The 19110-nt window shown below is 42.5% G+C and overlaps 1 protein-coding gene across 16 annotated transcripts in view; it reads right to left on the reverse strand.

The window, feature by feature from the left end:
* Positions 1 to 19110, reverse strand: part of LOC110960597 (kinesin-like protein KIF13B) — a 60110-nt gene that overhangs the window by 34515 nt on the left and 6485 nt on the right. For all 16 annotated transcript variants that reach the window (XR_007947454.1, XR_007947445.1, XR_007947444.1 and 13 more), the window contains exons 4-19: positions 13611 to 13623; positions 13452 to 13512; positions 12273 to 12365; positions 10975 to 11155; positions 10065 to 10152; positions 9815 to 9949; positions 9451 to 9563; positions 7960 to 8071; positions 6858 to 7070; positions 6664 to 6774; positions 6291 to 6425; positions 6079 to 6209; positions 4405 to 4491; positions 4054 to 4241; positions 707 to 935; positions 463 to 625 (exon numbers count right to left, since the gene is read on the reverse strand). Coding sequence is in view for 5 of the 16 variants with exons in the window: in XM_051960567.1 (XP_051816527.1) it covers positions 463 to 625; positions 707 to 935; positions 4054 to 4241; positions 4405 to 4491; positions 6079 to 6209; positions 6291 to 6425; positions 6664 to 6774; positions 6858 to 7070; positions 7960 to 8071; positions 9451 to 9563; positions 9815 to 9949; positions 10065 to 10152; positions 10975 to 11155; positions 12273 to 12365; positions 13452 to 13512; positions 13611 to 13623 (2053 nt within the window). In the remaining 11 variants the exon portion in view is untranslated. The remainder of the gene's footprint in view (positions 1 to 462; positions 626 to 706; positions 936 to 4053; positions 4242 to 4404; positions 4492 to 6078; positions 6210 to 6290; positions 6426 to 6663; positions 6775 to 6857; positions 7071 to 7959; positions 8072 to 9450; positions 9564 to 9814; positions 9950 to 10064; positions 10153 to 10974; positions 11156 to 12272; positions 12366 to 13451; positions 13513 to 13610; positions 13624 to 19110) is intronic.

Consider the following 19110-nt stretch of genomic DNA (forward strand, 5'->3'; position numbering starts at 1 on the left):
TTCTTAAAGAAAGTATCAGAAGTTTTACTGATGAATATGGAATCACTTTAGATATTTTTAGCATTTTTTGGAAGATTTTTACTCATTTTTTGAAAATATTTACAAGAATTGTTTTGCCAAATATGGGGAATTTTTTTAAATACAATTTTTAAGGGAAACTTTTAAGGAATTATTGGAATTTTCTTCCTGAAGGTTTTGCAAATTTTCAGAAATTTGTTGAATTTTTTGGCTGAATTTTTTTCAGACACGGAAACAATATTTTTGGTGCCTTTAAATGAAGACAGCAGGAGGGTTAAGAGAATAAAAATCACATCTGCCAATCTTCAGCCTTTCTACTGTGACTATATATTTCTGTGAGTGTCTGTGATGCTGCTGAGGTTTGTTATTTCCTATAAAAATCAGCCTTCTATCGTCTCCTGCTGCTGATAGGTCCCACCGTTTATCCTCAGACAGACTCCCTACCTTCCTGTTGGCGTCCAGGTTGGCAGCAGGTATCTGCAGCGTCACCAGGTACTCCGTCCTCTTGTTGAGCTCCTCGGCGATGAAGCCTGCCTCCTGAGCCAACAGTTTGGCTCGAAGTATCTGCTCCCGAAGACGCCGAAGGCTGCGAGTCATCATGGCTTCTCTGCAAAACAAAACAACACAGTTCTACAGAGAGTTCTGATGTGATCCGACCACCAGGAAACATGGTGCAGCCGTGCATCACCTGTCCTCGCTCCAGCGCCGCACACGTTTCTGGGAGGAGGGAGACGGTACGGCAGCAGCTCCCACCGGGAGGCCTGAAGCCTCCAGGAGGTGGGACGGTTTCTCAGGACTGAGTCTCTGACGGAGCTGCTGCAGCTCCTGTTCATACATCAGCCTCTGACGCTCCAGAGCACAGCGCTTCTCCTCCTCATGCTGCCTCTCCAGGGTCTGCAACACCGACTGTAGGGGGTCTGAGGAGGAGAGAACGGAGGGACAGGAAGGAAGAGGAAAAGAGGCGTTTAATTCCAGCAGGGCCGTACAGAACATATTAACCCTGTTCCTGTCACGTTTCTACTCACTGTGGGCTCATTTTACTGCTAAATAAAGTTCTACACCATGATGCAAATAGCCCAGGGCATTGTGGGAAATCCTCTACCAGACCTGGACTTAATAACTGCAGAGGAAGACCCGACGTACCCACCCAGGAAACGGACTGTTTGTTCCGCTTCCCTCTGGTAGACGGTACAGGAGCATAAAAACACAAACACACTGTGTGATAACCTCCCATCCTACTGCTCACTGATTCACCAGTTTTCACTTCTTTAGTTCAGATATCAGACTTCATGTCTGAACAGAAGGACTTAAACCTCCTGCATTAGAAAGAAGACATGATAAAAGTCTGTGAGCTGTTTACATATTTCTATCTTTTGATACGTTGTATTTTATGTGTCTACAGTGTGCTTTTTTATCTACAGCTGGGATTCACAAATAGAACTTTTTCTGTGCAGAAACACAAAAGACAACAAAGATTGTGGATTCTAGATCAGAGGCAGACAGAACTGTGCAGTCTGACAGATAAAATACCACAAAGTTTCATTATTTTTAATCATTTAAGTTCAAAAACTGAAAACAGCTGTAATTAACGGGTTAACAGTCCAGGTGTTACCGATACTAGAAAAACTACAGATTGCTGCTCTGTGATCTGTTCAGACACTTTTCTGTGGAAACACTGCAGCAGTTCAGCCCAAAGCTCCCTGAAGTTCTGTCCCGTAAACGGTTTGACTTTCACTTACTGGTTTTAAAGAATTTAGTTTGTACAAATCCCTTATTTTTGGTGAATTTTTAAATGATTTGGTGATAATTCTTCACTACTACATCTTCTAATCTGTAAACACTGCCTGCAGTTCAGTCCAAAGCTCTGTGAGGAAACTTCAGCTTTCAGTGGCTGAACCGAGAATATGCTGGTTTTACAGAATCTATTTATTTTCTATTTTTAAAAGCAGATTAAACTGATTTTGATGAAGAAAACATGATTTGAAGTTCTCTAAAAACTGCACACATTCTGTGTTTACAGTTTCTGACTGATAATTATTAAAAATAAACTGTCTCTAAGTGGGTTCTGGTGTCCACACAGTGAGTGTAGAGGAGCTGGTTAGCTGTAGAAGAACTTCATCATTTATTCGTCCTAAACAAGCTGAAGAGCTGCAGTCCAGTATTTAGCTCATTATCTCCACTCTGGCAGGATAACAAAGGGCTGTTTCTGACAGAAAGCAGAACATAGAGGAGAAAACAGGACTTTAGGCTGTAAATACTAAACTGGAACCGTTCTGGATCTAAACATTTGGACTAGAAGCTGTTTGGAGGAAGCTGGTGGAGAACCTGAGCTTCTGTCCTGATTAACAGATAGAGCTGTTCTCTGTTCTCCCTGATGTCTAATGTGTGCTTTTAAAGATCAAATCCAGCAAATGAAAGACTTCTAGCAGTTAATAACGCCCGAGGGAAGAGCCGGGTGAGTTCACAACAAATTAGTTTGGAGCTCAGAGCTTTCTGACAGCAGTGCTTTAAAAAACTAAAATAAAAATGCTGGCAGAGCTAAAGGAGGTTTTTATTTTTTGCTGTTCTGATTTAGAGAGGTGAGGAAGACAGAAAACAGAAAGTTAATGTTCTCTGCTCCAGTATTTTTAGATCATGCAAACTAAAATCCAGCATAGATGAAGAACGCAGAGCTTTTATTTTGGAAAAAGAACCAAAGAACGTAAAAGTTAAAGTCCTGCATAAAAAGTCAAGTAAAGATATATATGATTGTATATGGATCATAATCATACACATCATCATAGATTACTGGTAGTGAAGCGTCTGTTACTGCTGCAGCTCAGAAATACTTTATCTGCAGAAACAGGAAAAACAAGTTGTGATACCAAAATATGAGCTGTTTTTCCTTAACTCCTGATTTTTAGCCAAATGTTGGACATTTACTGAAATAAAGTCCTGTGTGGTGTTCAGATAACGGACGACAATCTGCGTTCAAAAAGAAACCAATAAAGTTGGAACCACTGGTTTAATCTAGAACTCTAAACCTTAAAACCCACAGACGTGTTTTAATGGATGTTTTTTCTTCAAAGAAATCCTCAGAATTACAGCCGTGGCCACAGCTAGACGAGTTACTGCATTTTAAACTGTTTTAAGTTTTCTACCGTGTTTGATGGTTTTCATCTAGAAAATTAACCAGATCCAAGCTTAAAACCACCGCATTTCATAAAAACACTTTACAAGCCTCATTTAAACATTCACCAAAGATTAACCGCTTTCTGTGAAAAACTAAACGTTCTGCAGGAATGAATCAGCTGCAACCAGCCGTCACAGAGCAGAAATTCAGGGACTTTTGTTCTGAACTGCAACAAAAATGAGTTTCCTGCTTAAACTTCAGAGCGTTAAAATCCTCCTCTATCCTCCAAAGTGTAAAATGTTTATCTGAAAAAGAACCAAAGCTCTCAGATAAATGTGGTGGATCAGAAAGTCCAATAATTCCCTTTGAAATGCAGGGAAGCAGAACTAGAAAGTACGTTTAAAGGGACATTAACAAACACGTACCCCCCCCGTCAAAAGTTTTAGGACACTTTCTCATTCAAATAAAGTAGAGCCTGTCCTATAACTTTTGACAGGGGGGGTATCTACCAAGTTTGGTACACATATGCAGCACATCAGGCTGAACAAAAAAGTCAGTGACAGCCACATTCCAAACCCAACAGGAAGTGAGCTATTCTGCGCTGAATGTCAGATTTTGCCCATTTTTCATGTTTTTCTAGAGTGAACTCCTCCTAGGGGGAAACTCCAGTTCACCTCAAATTGGGCCAGTACATACAGGAGGCCTTAATGATCCAAAGTTATTAAAATCTTTTTCCAAAGTCAAAGGGCGTGTCCGTGTTTGTAGTTTTTAGGATGTGTCTAACCCTGAGTTTCTGTCTTCATGACTCGACTGTAAAACGCTGAATAATGCTCCATCCCTGCTCTCACCACATCATGAGCTCATCTACATACGGACGCTTTCATCTGGTTTCCTGCTGCAGAGCTCCGTTTCCTCTGACTCACCGTTGTGGCCCATGCCTTTCATCATCACCTCGGCCTGAGCGAACTCGTAGCCGAAGCTCAGCTCGCTGGAGACGTCGCTGGCTCCGTCCACGTCCACCTCCAGCCGGTCGGAGCTCAGACACGTCTTCATCACGGCTCCACCCTCCTCCTCCTCATCGGGGTGGACCATATGTCTGGGTAGGCTGATCCTGAGACGGACAGGTGTGTGAGGGTGGAGGTGAGGGAGAGCGAGTGAGAGAAAGAGGAAGTGTTGTTGAGAGAAAAACAGGAAGAGAAACCAGGAGGTGTAAACAAACAGCAGGGAGGCGTGTTGGTGTGAGAATAAAACAGACTCATGGAGGTGGAACGGACCTGAAGAAGTGGTTGTTTCCCCACAGGATCCGGTCTCCATGATGAAGCTGCACCGGACTGGACACTGCAGAACCGTTCACACAAGTTCTGACAAAAGATTCAAACGACAAGAGAGGCAGAGCGGTGAAACCCAAAGAATGACGGCATAAAGGCAGCACGGCGGGAAAATAACTGAAAATAAGTTCAAACAGGTCCAGTTATCTCCTCACAAACATGACTAATGTGTAAATGCTCTGGGTTTTCTTTACATGTTACAGAGAACAGCAACGCCAGGTGGATGGACAGCAGGTCCTCGCTTTACGACGTCCTCGACTTACGGCGTTTGATCAGAACTGGTTACATGGAACTAGTTGATGAGCGGATGAATACGTCGTCACACGGCGCTATCAGACGGCTTTGTTTCCATTTCGCCTGTATTTTCCTACAGAGTTGTGTTTCAGTGTGAGCTGATGACTGTTTGTGTTGCTGTATTTGTACTAACATGTAAACTGATGGATATGAAGCAGGAACGGCTTTGAACTGCTTTTAGTTCGTTTTACTCACTTATTTTATGATGTTCCTCTATTTTAATGTTTGCTGGTTTCATATGTAAAGTGTCTGAGTGTTCTGAAACAACAAATAAAATGTATTATTATTATCTTTACATTTTCACCGGGGTTCCACCTTCTGTCACACCGTAGGACCAGAACTCTGCTGTAAGACGAGGACCTGCTGTATTACTGTTAGAACTGTACGACTGCAGCAGACTGAAGCTGAACTCTGCTCTCATTTACAGTTTTCTGCTTTGGACTGAACTGTAGCAGCAACAGTCAAATATGAAAAGCGTTATTTTTAGGCCGTTTTAGTTGCTTCTTAACCCCAAAATGCACCACCTGGTTTGAAAGGCTCGTTATCTTAAGACACAAATTATCACAGAAAGTGAAAATCTGAACGTCTGGACGGTCCTTGAACTGCTCATCTCTGACCTGGTGTTCTGTGACACGGTGTTCCCACAAAACAAACCGTCTGCTGTAACCAGATTCTGTCAGAATCAACAACTTTTGGGCGTCCTGTAACTGCACAGGCTGAGACCCATAAACAGGGTGATGGACACAGAGTCCGACCCGTTTACTGCAGGTCTTTCTCCTGTCTGTCTCTCCTCTGTGCACTATAATAAAAGGCCAAATAAATTAATGTTTTGCTCCATCAGTGTCTTTTTAACCAAACTGAGAGGCTGTATTTCTACATTACGGAGACAGAATGGAAGCAAATTAAAACCTAATGAGTGAATAAAAGCATGTAGAGTCTTTATTTATCCAGTATTGATGACTGGGTGTGGACTGAAAAACATTCTAAACACTGTCTTCAGGTTTCCTCTATTTTTGCAAAGTAATTAATTAAACAAATCATTTTTTTTTCTTTTTCAAAAATAACTTATGGTGTGAGTTCTGTTTCCATAAAGGTTCAGGACTTTAAACTGCAGAGGAAGTTGAGTGATTCAGAAAGAGAAACGGAGCTCTGAGGATGAAAACTTTTAATGAGAACTCCATTAGTTTCTTCAGATTATCCGGCCGGGCTGTTGCTAAACACTGAATCATTTTTGTTCAGCGTGGAAAGAAAAACTATTTCTCTGCTCTACTTTTAATCGGCGTCGCTCTGAGCTGCTCTCTGAAGCAGCAGGACCTCAGCTCTTACCGAGCGTTGCGGTGAGGACTGAGCATCACGCCGTTGTTCTCCAGGACGTCGATGACGCAGTGCTCGGCCTGGATGGCCATCCCACACAGCTGGATGTCCTGAGAGTCGGCTGAGCCCACACGGGTGTGATCCTGGAGGACGGCCAGAGTTTACCATGACGGGAATAAAAATAAAACCAGGATGTGTGCTTTCTGCTGATCAGGGCTCAGTACCTTCAGGTAGTAGACCAGCAGCTCGTTGAGGGCCGGATCAGCGTTCAGGTTGACCAGGAAACACTTATCATCCACCACCCTGATGCCAGAAGACTGCAGAGAGATGCCCAGACTCTCCAGCTGCTTCTGACGCTCCTACAGGAAGAACAGAGTTCACATTTAATGGATAAACCCATTGGTAGATTATTTATTCTTCAGCTGCTTGATGAAGGAAAGACACACTATGAAGGTAAAGCTGAATGAACACGTTTAGCTGCTCAGATCAATTAATATGTGCTGCATTTGTGCAAAAAGTCTACAGATAAAGTGAATGAATGTATGTGTTTGTCTGCTGTATTTCTATTTATCCAATAAAGTTCTTATTCTGTGTTACCTGTGCGATGGCCTCAGTCTTCCTGAGTTTGTCCTCCCAGGTCACCGTCATTTCCTGGATCAGTTTTTCAGATTCTTCTAGTCGCTCCTTCAGCTCCGGCGCCTTCATGGACTGAAAGAACAGCAGCTGATTAGACTCCAGATGTTAGTGAGTTACCACGGTGTTCTCCAGGTGGAATCAGTAAAGACGTGAACCTCGGCCTCGGTCAGCTGCTCCCTCAGCTTCTCCACTTCCTCTCTGAGCTCTCGGATGATCCTGGCGTTGGGGTCTTCATTGACCACGGCGTGGTTCACGATGCTCTTGGCTCTGTCGGCGTAGCGCAGCGTGGACAGCGTCTCGTCGTAGTTATCGGCGGCGGGGCTGATGGTGGCGACCATGGCGGTGCGGCTGTTTCCTCCCAGGCTGTCCTACAGAGACAAACACAACTTCTACCTCAGAGACAAACACAACTTTTACCTCAGAGACAAACACAACTTCTACCTCAGAGACAAACACAACTTCTACCTCAGAGACAAACACAACTTCTACCTCAGAGACAAACACAACTTTTACCTCAGAGACAAACACAACTTCTACCTCAGAGACAAACACAACTTCTACCTCAGAGACAAACACAACTTCTACCTCAGAGACAAACACAACTTCTACCTCAGAGACAAACACAACTTTTACCTCAGAGACAAACACAGAACTCCATCTGTTTTGTTTAACTCTGAACTCCAGGTAGTTTCCATTTTTACTGACTGTGTTAGAGCACAACCAGGACTAGAAGTAGAGATCTCAGAAATGTCATCTGTATAACAAAGTTAGACTACCATTAAAGAAAACTATATTTTATTTGAATATTCATATTACAAACTGAAAAACTGAATCATCAAGTAAAACATTGATGTATATATAGATATTTATATGGAATGTTTACAAAATGCACATAAAAATAAGAAATAAAATGCAAATGTACTGACAGGTTTTTAGAATAAATATGTGAAAGGAGTATTATTTATGAATTTAGGAGCGATGGTTTCGCTCCTTTACTGCTGGTAAAATTCTATCTGGAGCCAAATTTAATTAAAAAAGTTTAAGAAATCGCAGACTTAAAGCTGGCAAAAAGAGAATTCTCCAACTAAGCAGAACAAATGAAAATAACCAGCAGAGCCTTGAAAATGAACAAAACAACAAAAAGCACAGCAGAAAATTAAATAATCAGAGGCTTCCATAGACTCAATAAATGCATGTTGTGCAGCTAGTCCTGCTTTCTGCTGTGGAGTCTGCATTAACCAGGTGTGTTATTCCTACCTTGAGCAGCCAGGTGAGAACAGAGTCCCTGTAGGGAACAAACTTGCTCCTGTTCTTTCCAGCTCCCTGGTCGGCCAACGCTGAGATAACCAAACCCAGAGTGCTGAGAGACCTGGAGGAGAACCGGGGGAAAGAGAGAGGAAGAAAAATGAAAGTTAGCAAATCATTGAGACTGAAAATACAAACTCCTTAGTTTCCATCATCTTCAGTCATTAAAGGCAGAACATCCAAGCAGCAGCTCAACCTGATGGAGACGACTGGAGGATCAGAACCAAGAACCCAGGAAATACTGAGGGAAAGACTAGATAGGAGTCAGTACCGATGACTGTAATGATCCTGAGGATGAATATGAGGAAGAACCTTCGATGGAGTCTGAAGATAAAGACTGGAAGGAGACCAAAATAAACAGTAATGTGGGACGTAATGCTGAGAAAAAAAACTCTTTAGCTACTCTGATAATCTCTCAACAAGAAAAAAGTAGATCATCAGGTGAGAGTTTTACAGGAGAGAAACCATTAGGGTGCAGTTTGTGTGGGAAAATATCTAGAAATTATTGTTGCCTTAAAAACCCATGATAGTAAAGTCTGAAGAGAAACCGTCCGGATGTGACGTCTGCGGGAAAATATTTACTCTAAGCTGTTTTGAGGTCATGGTTCTCTGATAGAAACCGGTGGATTGTTCCGTCTGGGTTGGAGGGGAGGCTCTTCTCCACGTGAAGGAGGTCAAGTATCTCAGGATTGTGTTCATCAGTGATGAGAAAATGGAAAATGAGATGGACAGGAGGATTGGTGCAGCATCAGTAATGGAGGCATTGTACCGAACCGTCATGGTGAAGAGGGAGCTGAACCTCAAGGAGAAGATCTCAGTTTACCATCCATCTACGTTCCAACCCTCACCTATGGTCATGAGCTCTGGGTAGAGACCCAAAGAATGAGATCATGGATACAAGCATCTGAAATGAGCTTCCTCTGTAGGGTGTCTGGGCTCAGCCTTAGAGATAGGAGGAGAAGATCAGACATGTGGAGGGAGCTCAGAGTAGAGCTGCTGATCCTTCACCTCTGAAGGAACCAGTGGAGGTGGTTTGGACATCTGATCCAGATCCTCCAGAGAGAGATTCTTTGGAGGTTTTCTGAACACATCCTCCTGGGAGGAGACCCCGGGGTAGAACCAGAACATGGAGAGATTATATATCTCATCTGGCCTGGGAACACCACATGATCCTCCAGGAAGAGCTGGTAAGTGTTGCTTCGAGGAGGAACATCTGGAATGACCTGCTTCATCTGCTGCCTCCACGACCCGACCCAGGATAAGAGGAAGAAGATGGATGGATGGATGGATGGACGGACGGATGGATATTGGATGTTTTGAATACAGAAAGATGTTTGAAAGAGGACAAACAGATCCAGTAATCCTGCTGGGTCACATGTTTCAGAGCATGTAGGATATAAACTGGACTACTGAGATATCTAGACTAACTTTCTGTCTCCTCACTTGTTGATGTTGCTTCCTTCTTTCAGTCGTTCTCCTGCTGCTCCGGTCTTTGCTGCTCGTTCGCTTCCGGCAAGATCCACCAGACTCAGTTTGCTCACCTTCTCTCCACTCGTCTGGACACGACAAAAACAAAAAAACACATTTCTGACATTAAACTCCCTCTGTCTTTTACAGCCACTGATTAAATAAGGCCAAGATATCTACAGTACATCAACATCATAAAATAACCTAAAACTAAATCATTGCCAACTGGGCAGAGAAAAAGTCAGATGACAATAAAGCTGATAAATCGGATCAGTTAATTCATGAAGAACCACCAGGTCTATGATGATGATGGGTTTATTACTAAAGAACCAGGTCTTACTCCAGACTGCAGGTCCATGAGGGTGTGCGTCAGGATGATGTTGAACACAGCATGGGATCTGCTGCTCTCTTCGTTCATGTTGGTCGCTGCCACGGTACGAGATTTATTTCCCTCTGACATCAGAGACTCTATGTCCTGTTGAAAACAAACATCTAGTCTGTGTCCATCCTGCTGATATATTGCTCTTCTCCCCTGGTAAAACCATGCAATAAAAACATAAAAACAGCTGATATATGTGAGGTCGTGGTACCTTGTAGCTGGCCACGGCCAGGCGGGACAAACCGTCAACATACGGACCCAGAACTTTATGTTCTCTGACTCTCAGAGCCTGTCGACTTCTACAGAGAGAAGAACACCGTTACATTCTGCAGCTTTATTCAGTGAAATAAACACAACACAAACCTAACACCTAAACTTTTCATAAATCTGTGACAGTGGTGATTAGATGGATGGAGGTGGTCTAAATAGTCTCAGGGGCAGCTCAGTGAGCGGAAGTTCAAAAGCATTAATTTGGTTGGCAAAAAGAGATCACATATACAGGAGGTCCTCGGTTTACGGCGTCCTCGACTTACAGCGTTTCATCGTTACATCAGAACTGGTTACATGAACTAGCTGATGAGCAGAGCGGATGAATACGTCGTAACGCGGCACTATCAGACGGCTTTGTTTACATTTTCACTGGAGTTCTGACTTACGGTGAAAATGGACTTACGTAGATCTATGATGTACGTCGAGGACCTCCTGTAATAAGATAGATACAGCAGTTCTGGGAAATTTAACTTTCTCCACGGTAAGAAATGCTTTGGAACAGACCCTTTCATGTGTATTTTGTGGTTTCAAGTTCAATGTAATAGTAATATTAGCTTTCTGGGCTCGGTTGTTCAGTATTTAAGGGCCCAAATGGTATAACCAGGATCCAAGAACTGAGCAAAAGGAAGTGAGTAAACTGAGTTCTGTGCACAAAGTCTGAGACTTTATCCACCTGAGCACAGCCAACCATGGATGAAGATGCTGGTATGGAAGTCTAACATCCTTCTGAGAACTTATTCTGAAGAAGAATGAAGCCTGAATGATGAATGACATCCTGCTTTAATCAGAACAGAGTCTTGAAGAGATGAACCACAGTTTGTTTCTCTGCCTCAGACTGAACAGTTCCTCACCCTTTGGGGTCCAGCAGGTCTCGAACCTTCTCGTTGTAGATCTCCATGTAGGAGACCTCCACGGTGAAGCTCTCTCCTTCTCTGGCCTCCTGGACCGTCCGGCTGAACAGGGAGCTGCTGAGTCGAGGGATCAGACCGGGCTGCTCCGCTGAGCCCATCATGGTGTACGACTTCCCTGAACCTGGAGACACACGTCTTTTATCAGACAGGAGAACATCATGGTGTACGACTTCCCTGAACCTGGAGACACACGTCTTTTATCAGACAGGAGAACATCATGGTGTACGACTTCCCTGAACCTTCATTGATCAGACAGGAGAACACTCCAGGACGGGGAAGAACAACCTGACGTGACGTTACGCATGACGGGTTAAAATCTTACTTTGTGCCTTTAGAAAACTTGTCAAGTTCAATAAAAAAAATTAAAAAATCTTCAGACGCTGCTGATGCTGGTGTTCAATAGAGCCGCAAAATCTCAAATGTTAAATAAATATGTTAAAAATCAACAGGTTTCTGTGATTTGGATCAGTGGAAGCACTTTTTAAATAAGGAAACTACTTAGTTAATGAACCCTGGTGTTGTCTTTGGGCCACCATGTTTAACAGCAGATAAATCCCATAAATGACCTTTTTTAACTTGAAATTCAATGACTTTTCCTAAAGTGAAACTCATATTATTGCTGTAGGTTCTGCTCCATGTGGGTGAGAGCAATGATCCAAAAGATGACAGATGGTTTTAGATAGTATTCTGTAGTTGAGTTTTGTAGTTTTCCACTCCATTGTACAGTACACAGCACACTGTTTTTCCCTTCAAAAATGCATTTAAAACTAATTTCTGCACATTTCTGGTACTTGGAAGTAAACAAATAACGTTTACACCTCTGAAGCCCCTTTAGCAGCAATAATAGTGATAATAAACCTCTACTTTAGTAAAGAATAACATGTAAGATGTGATATAAACAAGTGGTGTCCACTGATTAAATGCAGACTTTCTGTCCTCTGAAGAACAAAAACCACATATTTATTCAGTGTGTGATGCAGGACAGGTTGGTTCTTCGTGTAAAATAGATTTTGGTTGAAAATTCAATGAAGCTGCTTTATTTTAGAGGCTCAGTGGAGGTGGGTCATTTTTCAGGACATTAAGACAACAGGAGGGTTCATCTGTCGTCCTTCTGTTTGTTCTCGTGTTTACAGGTGGGTTTGGTTGCTTTATGATTGCTGTGTTTGCTTATTAGTGCTCTGAATCGTTAATAAAAGCACCGTGTCCCATAATTCTACCTTCAGAGGTTTAAAAGTCACCTGTCTGTCCGTAAGCGAAGATGCAGGCGTTGTATCCCATGAAGGCGTTGTCCAGCAGACTCTCTCCAAGGCACTGGAACAAAACCTCCTGACCTGCAAACACCCAGAAACCAGCTGGAATCAGGAACCAGTACAGCGATGCCTGGTCTATGGAGGGTACGATCCAGACGAGGATCAGTAAAGCAGTGACCATCTCTATTTTATTATTTCTGTGTATTTTAAGGCTTTATAAACCTCCTCACACCACACAGCAGCACGATGCAGCCATCAGACGTCTAAAGTGGAGGCCAGATGCTGAAAGTTTTTACCATGTTTTAATTATTATTGTTTATATATTTGTAAAATGGTTTTGAATTTCTAGGCTAGAAAATGCTTATTTGACCACTAAAATAATGAAAATAATGCAGCGATGGCAGAGCCGGTCTGTGACTGAACTGTTGTGCTGCAATGCATCATGGGAGTTTAAATGTCATTATTGTGGTTTATGTTGGTGCTCCAGTGTTAGTAATGTTTGTGTTTTGTGGTTTATTCAGCCTGGTTAGTTTGGTTCAGTGTTATGTTGTCAGGACTCTTAGTGTGAAGTGTGTTTGATCACTTCCTGCCCTCTGAATGTCAAAGTAAAAGCATCTGCCAGCTGCAGAGTGCATAAAAGTGAGATATCCTTTCTCCAGTTGTTCATCAATGCAGCTCACCACAATAATAACTGCATAAAAACACCCATATACCAAAAAATCCAGCCATACAGTGAGACCACAAAGTGAACCGTGACATGGAGACGGACCTCTGTATTCCAAAATAACTTCAGTAACAAAGCTGCAGGGAGGAGATGCAAGGCAGGAAAGAGAAAGACAAAACCCTTCTCTGTGGTGTTTTCACTGATAAGCTCCTGACTTTCTGTTCCGTTTCCTTACAAGACCAGACCGGCAGCCCAGAATAGAGCTGGAGTCGTTCATATTCTGACTGAACCCTCACCATGGCAGATCTGTGGGTGCAGCTCTGATCTGCTATAACAGAACACATCTAGAGGCAAACAGAGTGTAACTGAGCATCCAGACCCCTTCTTCAACTCCACAAATAGTTCAGAATATCAGGAAACGTTCTGTCAGGAGATAAGTTCAGCAATGACTCACCAGCCGGCCAAGCTAAAAGCAGAACGACTGACGGAGGGAAAGTACAAACCTGCAAACTTATCTTTATGGGATTCATCCATAGACCAGAAACAGTAGTCATAGGCAAAGACCTGAGGGAAACACACAAGATAAACACACATATATCCACAAATAGCACCAGAATGAGCTGTAAACTGACCAAACAGTGGAAGTTTAACTTAAATCTCACCTTTGGCTGGGTCCTGGAGGAAAAAGAGAAAAGACAAAATCACAGTTAATATTTGGTATTTAAATGAATCCCAGCTACAGTCATGAATTAAACCCAGAACATCTTATATTTCACAGGTTTTGTTCCAGTAAAGTAATACCTTCATGCTTTAAAGCGGTCTAGATGTAACTACACGACTTCACGATGGAGAATTAGCAGATTTATAAAATCCCTGCAGCTCAGCACACCAGCTCACGTACAGCTCAAACATCGTAAAACTACTCTAAGTCAGTCATTCAGAGGAAGTTAGAACTGGAAACCGACTGTGAAGAAAACTGAGATGCAACAAGCTCCAATCCTCCAGAAGACAGAGGAGGTTGTTTAGATTTGTCCAGAAAGACACCTGGAAGTCTGAATCTTTGAGACTTTCATCACTGTAGTTTCAGGGTAGAAATCCTCAATTTAACTCATGAAATAACTTCTATCAAACAAAAAGCACCATATGCACATGATTTTAAAGTCTTCCTGTGACTCTACCACAGCACTGGGACTATGGAGATGTGTTGGATATGAAGACGTCTGCTGATTGTCTGAGCATGTTGGACAGTGTTTACCATGAGGAGCTGAGATTCATCACCAGAGGTGGTCCTCTTACTCACCACTGTGTTCTGTTCTCAAGTTACGTGGACGTCTTTAAGTCATTGGTGTTTATCTACAGAACCGTTCTGGGTTCTGTTCCTTCGTATTCGTCTTTTAACAAGGAAAGTCATACTCTCCCATCTATGGATAAATCTGGACTTTGTCGTCCCCAAATCTGAACTGGGGAAGAAAGTATTCAGGTTTTCTGCACCTGATGCTCGGAATAAATTACAATCTGAACTTTAACTTCAAGCCTTTTTTACACTGAATGACTTTAAAGTTGTGGTGAAATCCTTACAGTCTACCTGGTCTGTGTTTAGGTGTTCTATGTGAGCAAGTTTCAGTCTCAGTGAGACTAACCTGGTTAAATAAATCCTCAATAAAAAATGTAAACACACCAAAAGAAAACAAGCAAATTGTCCTTTCCAATCCAAGAAGAAACTATGAAGCTCTTAGTGACATGGCAGCACCAATAATATTTTTCCATCTGACATTTTGGTTCAGCTTTTCTAGATTCATAAAGAAATGTTTGGTTGAACAGCAGACAGGAGGTCACCCTGAAGCTTTTTAATATTCAGAAACACCTGAAAGGTTTGAGCTGCTGGAGACAGGGACAGTTTATTTCTTCATCTCTGACTTTCTACACCAAACCTCCATCCACACGTAACATTTATCATTTATAAGATTCTTTCTTTATGCTTCTGTTCCAGACATTTATTCTGTTTTTAGGTAATCGGTGCTGTTCTAAAGTCTGCTCTGATTAAACTCGTCTGCACTTTTATTCCCTTCATTTTAATTAATTTCTTTTCTACACTTTATCTCGAACACGCTTTGATTCTTCTCATCTCTGTTTTAGTCCATCAGTTTTAATTATTCCACAAATCCTCTTTATTCAACTCGTCTTTGCTGTTTTTGATTTATTTAATGGAATGTCACTTTTAGTAGACATTTTATTTTTGTTAAACCTCTGTGGATGATAAAGTTTAACATAAATACTCGCCTGCTTCTCTTTGTTTGGAAATCTAAACATATTTTTTACCGTCAGATATCCTTTTATAATTAATTAAATGAAGCAAGCAAAAAATGTCATCGGATTAATCTCAGGGTTGCTGTGGATTCATTTTGATTAATCGCGATTAAATGTCATTCATTCATAATTCATTTCTATATCAATTATGTTTCATTTTGCATGAGCAAACAGACTCAAGAAAGAAGAGAATATATATATATATATATATATATATATATATATATATATCATGGTAGAGACTGCGATTTGGTAGAATTGGAGTCTCTACCAGTAGAGATTTGTCAGGGCTAAGGTTAGACTTTTAAGGTTAGGGTCAGGGGTCAGGGCAGGGTTAGATTTAAAGTTCCATCTCTACTGGTAGAGATTACAATCGCAATCTCTACTGGTAGAAACTCCAATTCTACCAAATCGCAGTCTCTACCCTGACATATATATATATATGTATCATTCACATTTCCCAGTGAGACGCCAACGTGCTGTTTAGCGTCTTCCATTTCCAGTTTCTTGGTTCTGCTGCTACCACATCAGCTGCACATTTGCATGACAGTACGTCTACTTAAATGTATCATTATTATTATTATTATTATTATTACTGGGACAAACTGCCTGAAATGCGTTGCCAGAGACGTTTCAGGGATTTTGAGTCATTCTGTGGTTAACTGCATTAAAATTTTAAATCGATTAATCCGCTTTAATGTGTTAATTTTGACAGCCCTAATTTATATTAAATATGATGAATATGAACATGAATTATAACTTAAAGATGCTTATTTCTGAGGTGAGCACAAAAACATTGAGCAAGAATCAATGACCCCCAAGTAAAACCAAAAAAGGACTCAGGAACGGAAACACCGAAAGGAATCCAAAAGCAGATTAATGGAAAACACAGCAGCTAACAGGGTTGGAGTTTAAACACGTTATGTGACATTTCTTTCTGGAATGTCAAACAGATTAGACTGTAATGACCTGAGACATTTATTATTCTGATTACACATGGCTCAGAGTTACTTTAGGCGGCTGTTTGGCACATGTATGAACCCGCTGGCGTGTCGCTACCCAGACATCAGTCATCCCATAATCCATCCATGATCAGCTAGAAGACGAGCCGTCAGAACAGGAATGAGGCGCTCATAAAGCACACGTCTCTGGATGATCACTGAGTCAGTAGATGTCTACTTAAAGATCAGCTTTTGTTCTGCGGCAGTTCAGAAAAGTACAAGAAAACCAGCAGAGTCTGAGAGGAGTCCAGGTCCGAGTCGGTGGAGGAGAAAATGATCTATCAAGGTGACTAATCCTCTCTGGATCCTGTCAATCAGGTGGAGAATGTGACCTTGAGAGCCTCCTCCAGCCTAAACCTCTGCATTCTTACCTCTAAAACAGCCGCTGTGTTCACCACATCACCACATTCCAGCAAGTAAACATCTGATTTAATTACCAGACGTGTTTCTGCTGCAGCAGCATCGTTCTGCTGCCCATCAGCTGAGCAGCAGTTTAGCTAGAGGCAAATTCAACAAGAAGACTGGATCTGATGCAGAGTGTTTGTGAGGCAGCTATAATCAGTATCTCTACATAAAGACGTGAATCAACTGTACGTGAAAAGGCCGCCTGAATTCACAGCTTATTTCAGAGGTTTCTTCAGGTTTTACTGTTTTTGTTCACTGCTGCTCTCACAGCAGGAAGCTGTTTTAACAGAAAAATACAAGAAAAGCACTCAGAGAGCTCAGTACTCCTCTAAGGCTGCCAACGGATGAAATCTTTAATAAAACGACCTGCTCTGAGTACAGGCGTGTGTTCTGCATGTGTACGCTACGTACAGATACCGGATCACGTGACCTAAATATGCAGTGGGTGGCAGGAACTGATGGGACTCAGAGTAAAAATCTGAAATTAAGAGGAAAGAAAACTGGAGGTTGTGCAGAGAAACAACAGGATTGTTCAACTGGACGTTCAGGAAGACGTTCCATCCAAGATCAGAGGTGGAACGTCTTCAAGAACCTAGCACCTAGCTAGCATCAAGAGAAGAAACAACTGTTTTCACAAGTCTGCACAACTACATAAGATGAGCAGTGAACCAGGAGGGTTGTTGGTTTCTGACACCTAAAGGCTGAACTTTAACTCAGCGGTGCTCCAGCTGCACCACCGTGGGTTTTATGACGACAGAATCACTGCTCTGAAGTCCACCCTAATCTCCAAATTTAGCTCTCTGCAGCTTCTTCCTCTTTCCAAGAAATTCATTTCAAGTTGAAGAGTCACCGTTGCTGTAGGAGGCTCAGCGTCTATCGCAGATGATGCCGGTTCGTGCTACATAACGGGACTTCCTGTGTGACTGGACCGCTGGCAGGAAGTAGACTGCCTTTAAGTTTAAATCATTTTTATGTTTTTATAGACACAGTCTGAGGATGCTCTGATTGCATTTTCTTCTGTTTTCTGCTGTATTCTCCACAGATCTGGTGTAATTGATTGTTTTTCTCAAAGCTGAAGGCTCCATCTTGATGCTAACCTCCAACAGCCTTCAGCTCCCCTCTGAGGCAGAACAAACTAACCCAGAGCAAACAAACGCCGCAGAACAAAAGCAAACTGACTTTGATGCAAACATACACCTGATCCAAACTGCTGCAGTCCATATCAGCAGCAGCCAGCTCACACATCTGGCAGCATTTCAAAATAAAACACTGTTTGGCACCAAAAAAAAAAGAAGTGTGAGAAACTGTGTGGTTTGGACATGTCAGGATGAAATAAATCAGCGTCGTCTCCGGGGAAGCCTCGTTTAAAATGCAGCAGCTAAAACACAGCCTTCAGTCAGGCACAAACATCAGTTTAGGGTTAAAAAGGCTGCAGGGGGAGGTGGAGGAGCTGGAAGGAAACAAGGCCTCCTTATGTGAGCCTCACTGCTCCATGAAAGAGAAACAGTAAGTCCTGTCCACTCCTGGACCGGCAGGGACATTCCTGAGATAAGTGGAAAAGTCAAGCAGCTCCAAGGAGGAGGAGGAGGAGGAGGAGGAGGAGGAGGAGGAGGAGGAGGAGGAAGAGGAGGAGGAAGAGGAGGAGGAAGAGAAGGAGGAAGAGGAAGAGGAAGAGGAGGAGGAAGAGGAGGAGGAAGAGGAAGAGGAGGAGGAGGAAGAGGAAGAGGGGAGGAGGAAGAGGAGAAGGAGGAAGAGGAAGAAGAGGAAGAGAAGGAGGAGAAAGAGGAGGAGCAAGGGGGAACAGCAAGTCCACAACCAGCAACATGCACAACCTGATCCAGATTTTAGTGGTTTATATTAATAAAAACAACTGAAATAGAAACAGCAGCTCTTCAAATCACGCTTTATGTAAAAGTTGTTGAGACAAAACAAGAATCATGAAAGTGTAGTTTTAGTCACCATTAATGTCCTACTAAGTTATGAAAGCAGCAACAGGACTTCAGTCATCTCCTGCTGTAGTTTATTTATTCCATTAAACCTGTCAGGCTGACCAAGAACAACCTCTAAACCAGGAGAGAAGCAGCTCTACTCGCTGCTGTTTGACCTTTGAGGTGTTCAGAGACGTGGAAGTGTGAGCCTGAAAAACCCGTTCACCTCCAGCCCCGGAGGGAAACATGTCGGGGCAGAGGAACACTCAGGCAGGAACAAATCTGCAGAATAACTATGAAACATCAGAAGGCTTCATGCTGGGGATTGCTGTGAGGAATATTTACCCAGAAATGTAACCTGAGCACCGGCCAACACCTGGAGGGGATCTACCTGCTCTGACTCATTACCTGGATGGAGAAGGCCTGGACTGCTCTGTCAGCAGTAGAACACACATCTGGAGGTTGCTTCAGCTCAGTCAGTGCTCACTGTTCACCCACAACATCTGCACTTCTACAGCTCC

The sequence above is a fragment of the Acanthochromis polyacanthus genome, chromosome 16, assembly GCF_021347895.1.
Source record: "Acanthochromis polyacanthus isolate Apoly-LR-REF ecotype Palm Island chromosome 16, KAUST_Apoly_ChrSc, whole genome shotgun sequence".
Lineage (NCBI taxonomy): Eukaryota > Metazoa > Chordata > Actinopteri > Pomacentridae > Acanthochromis > Acanthochromis polyacanthus.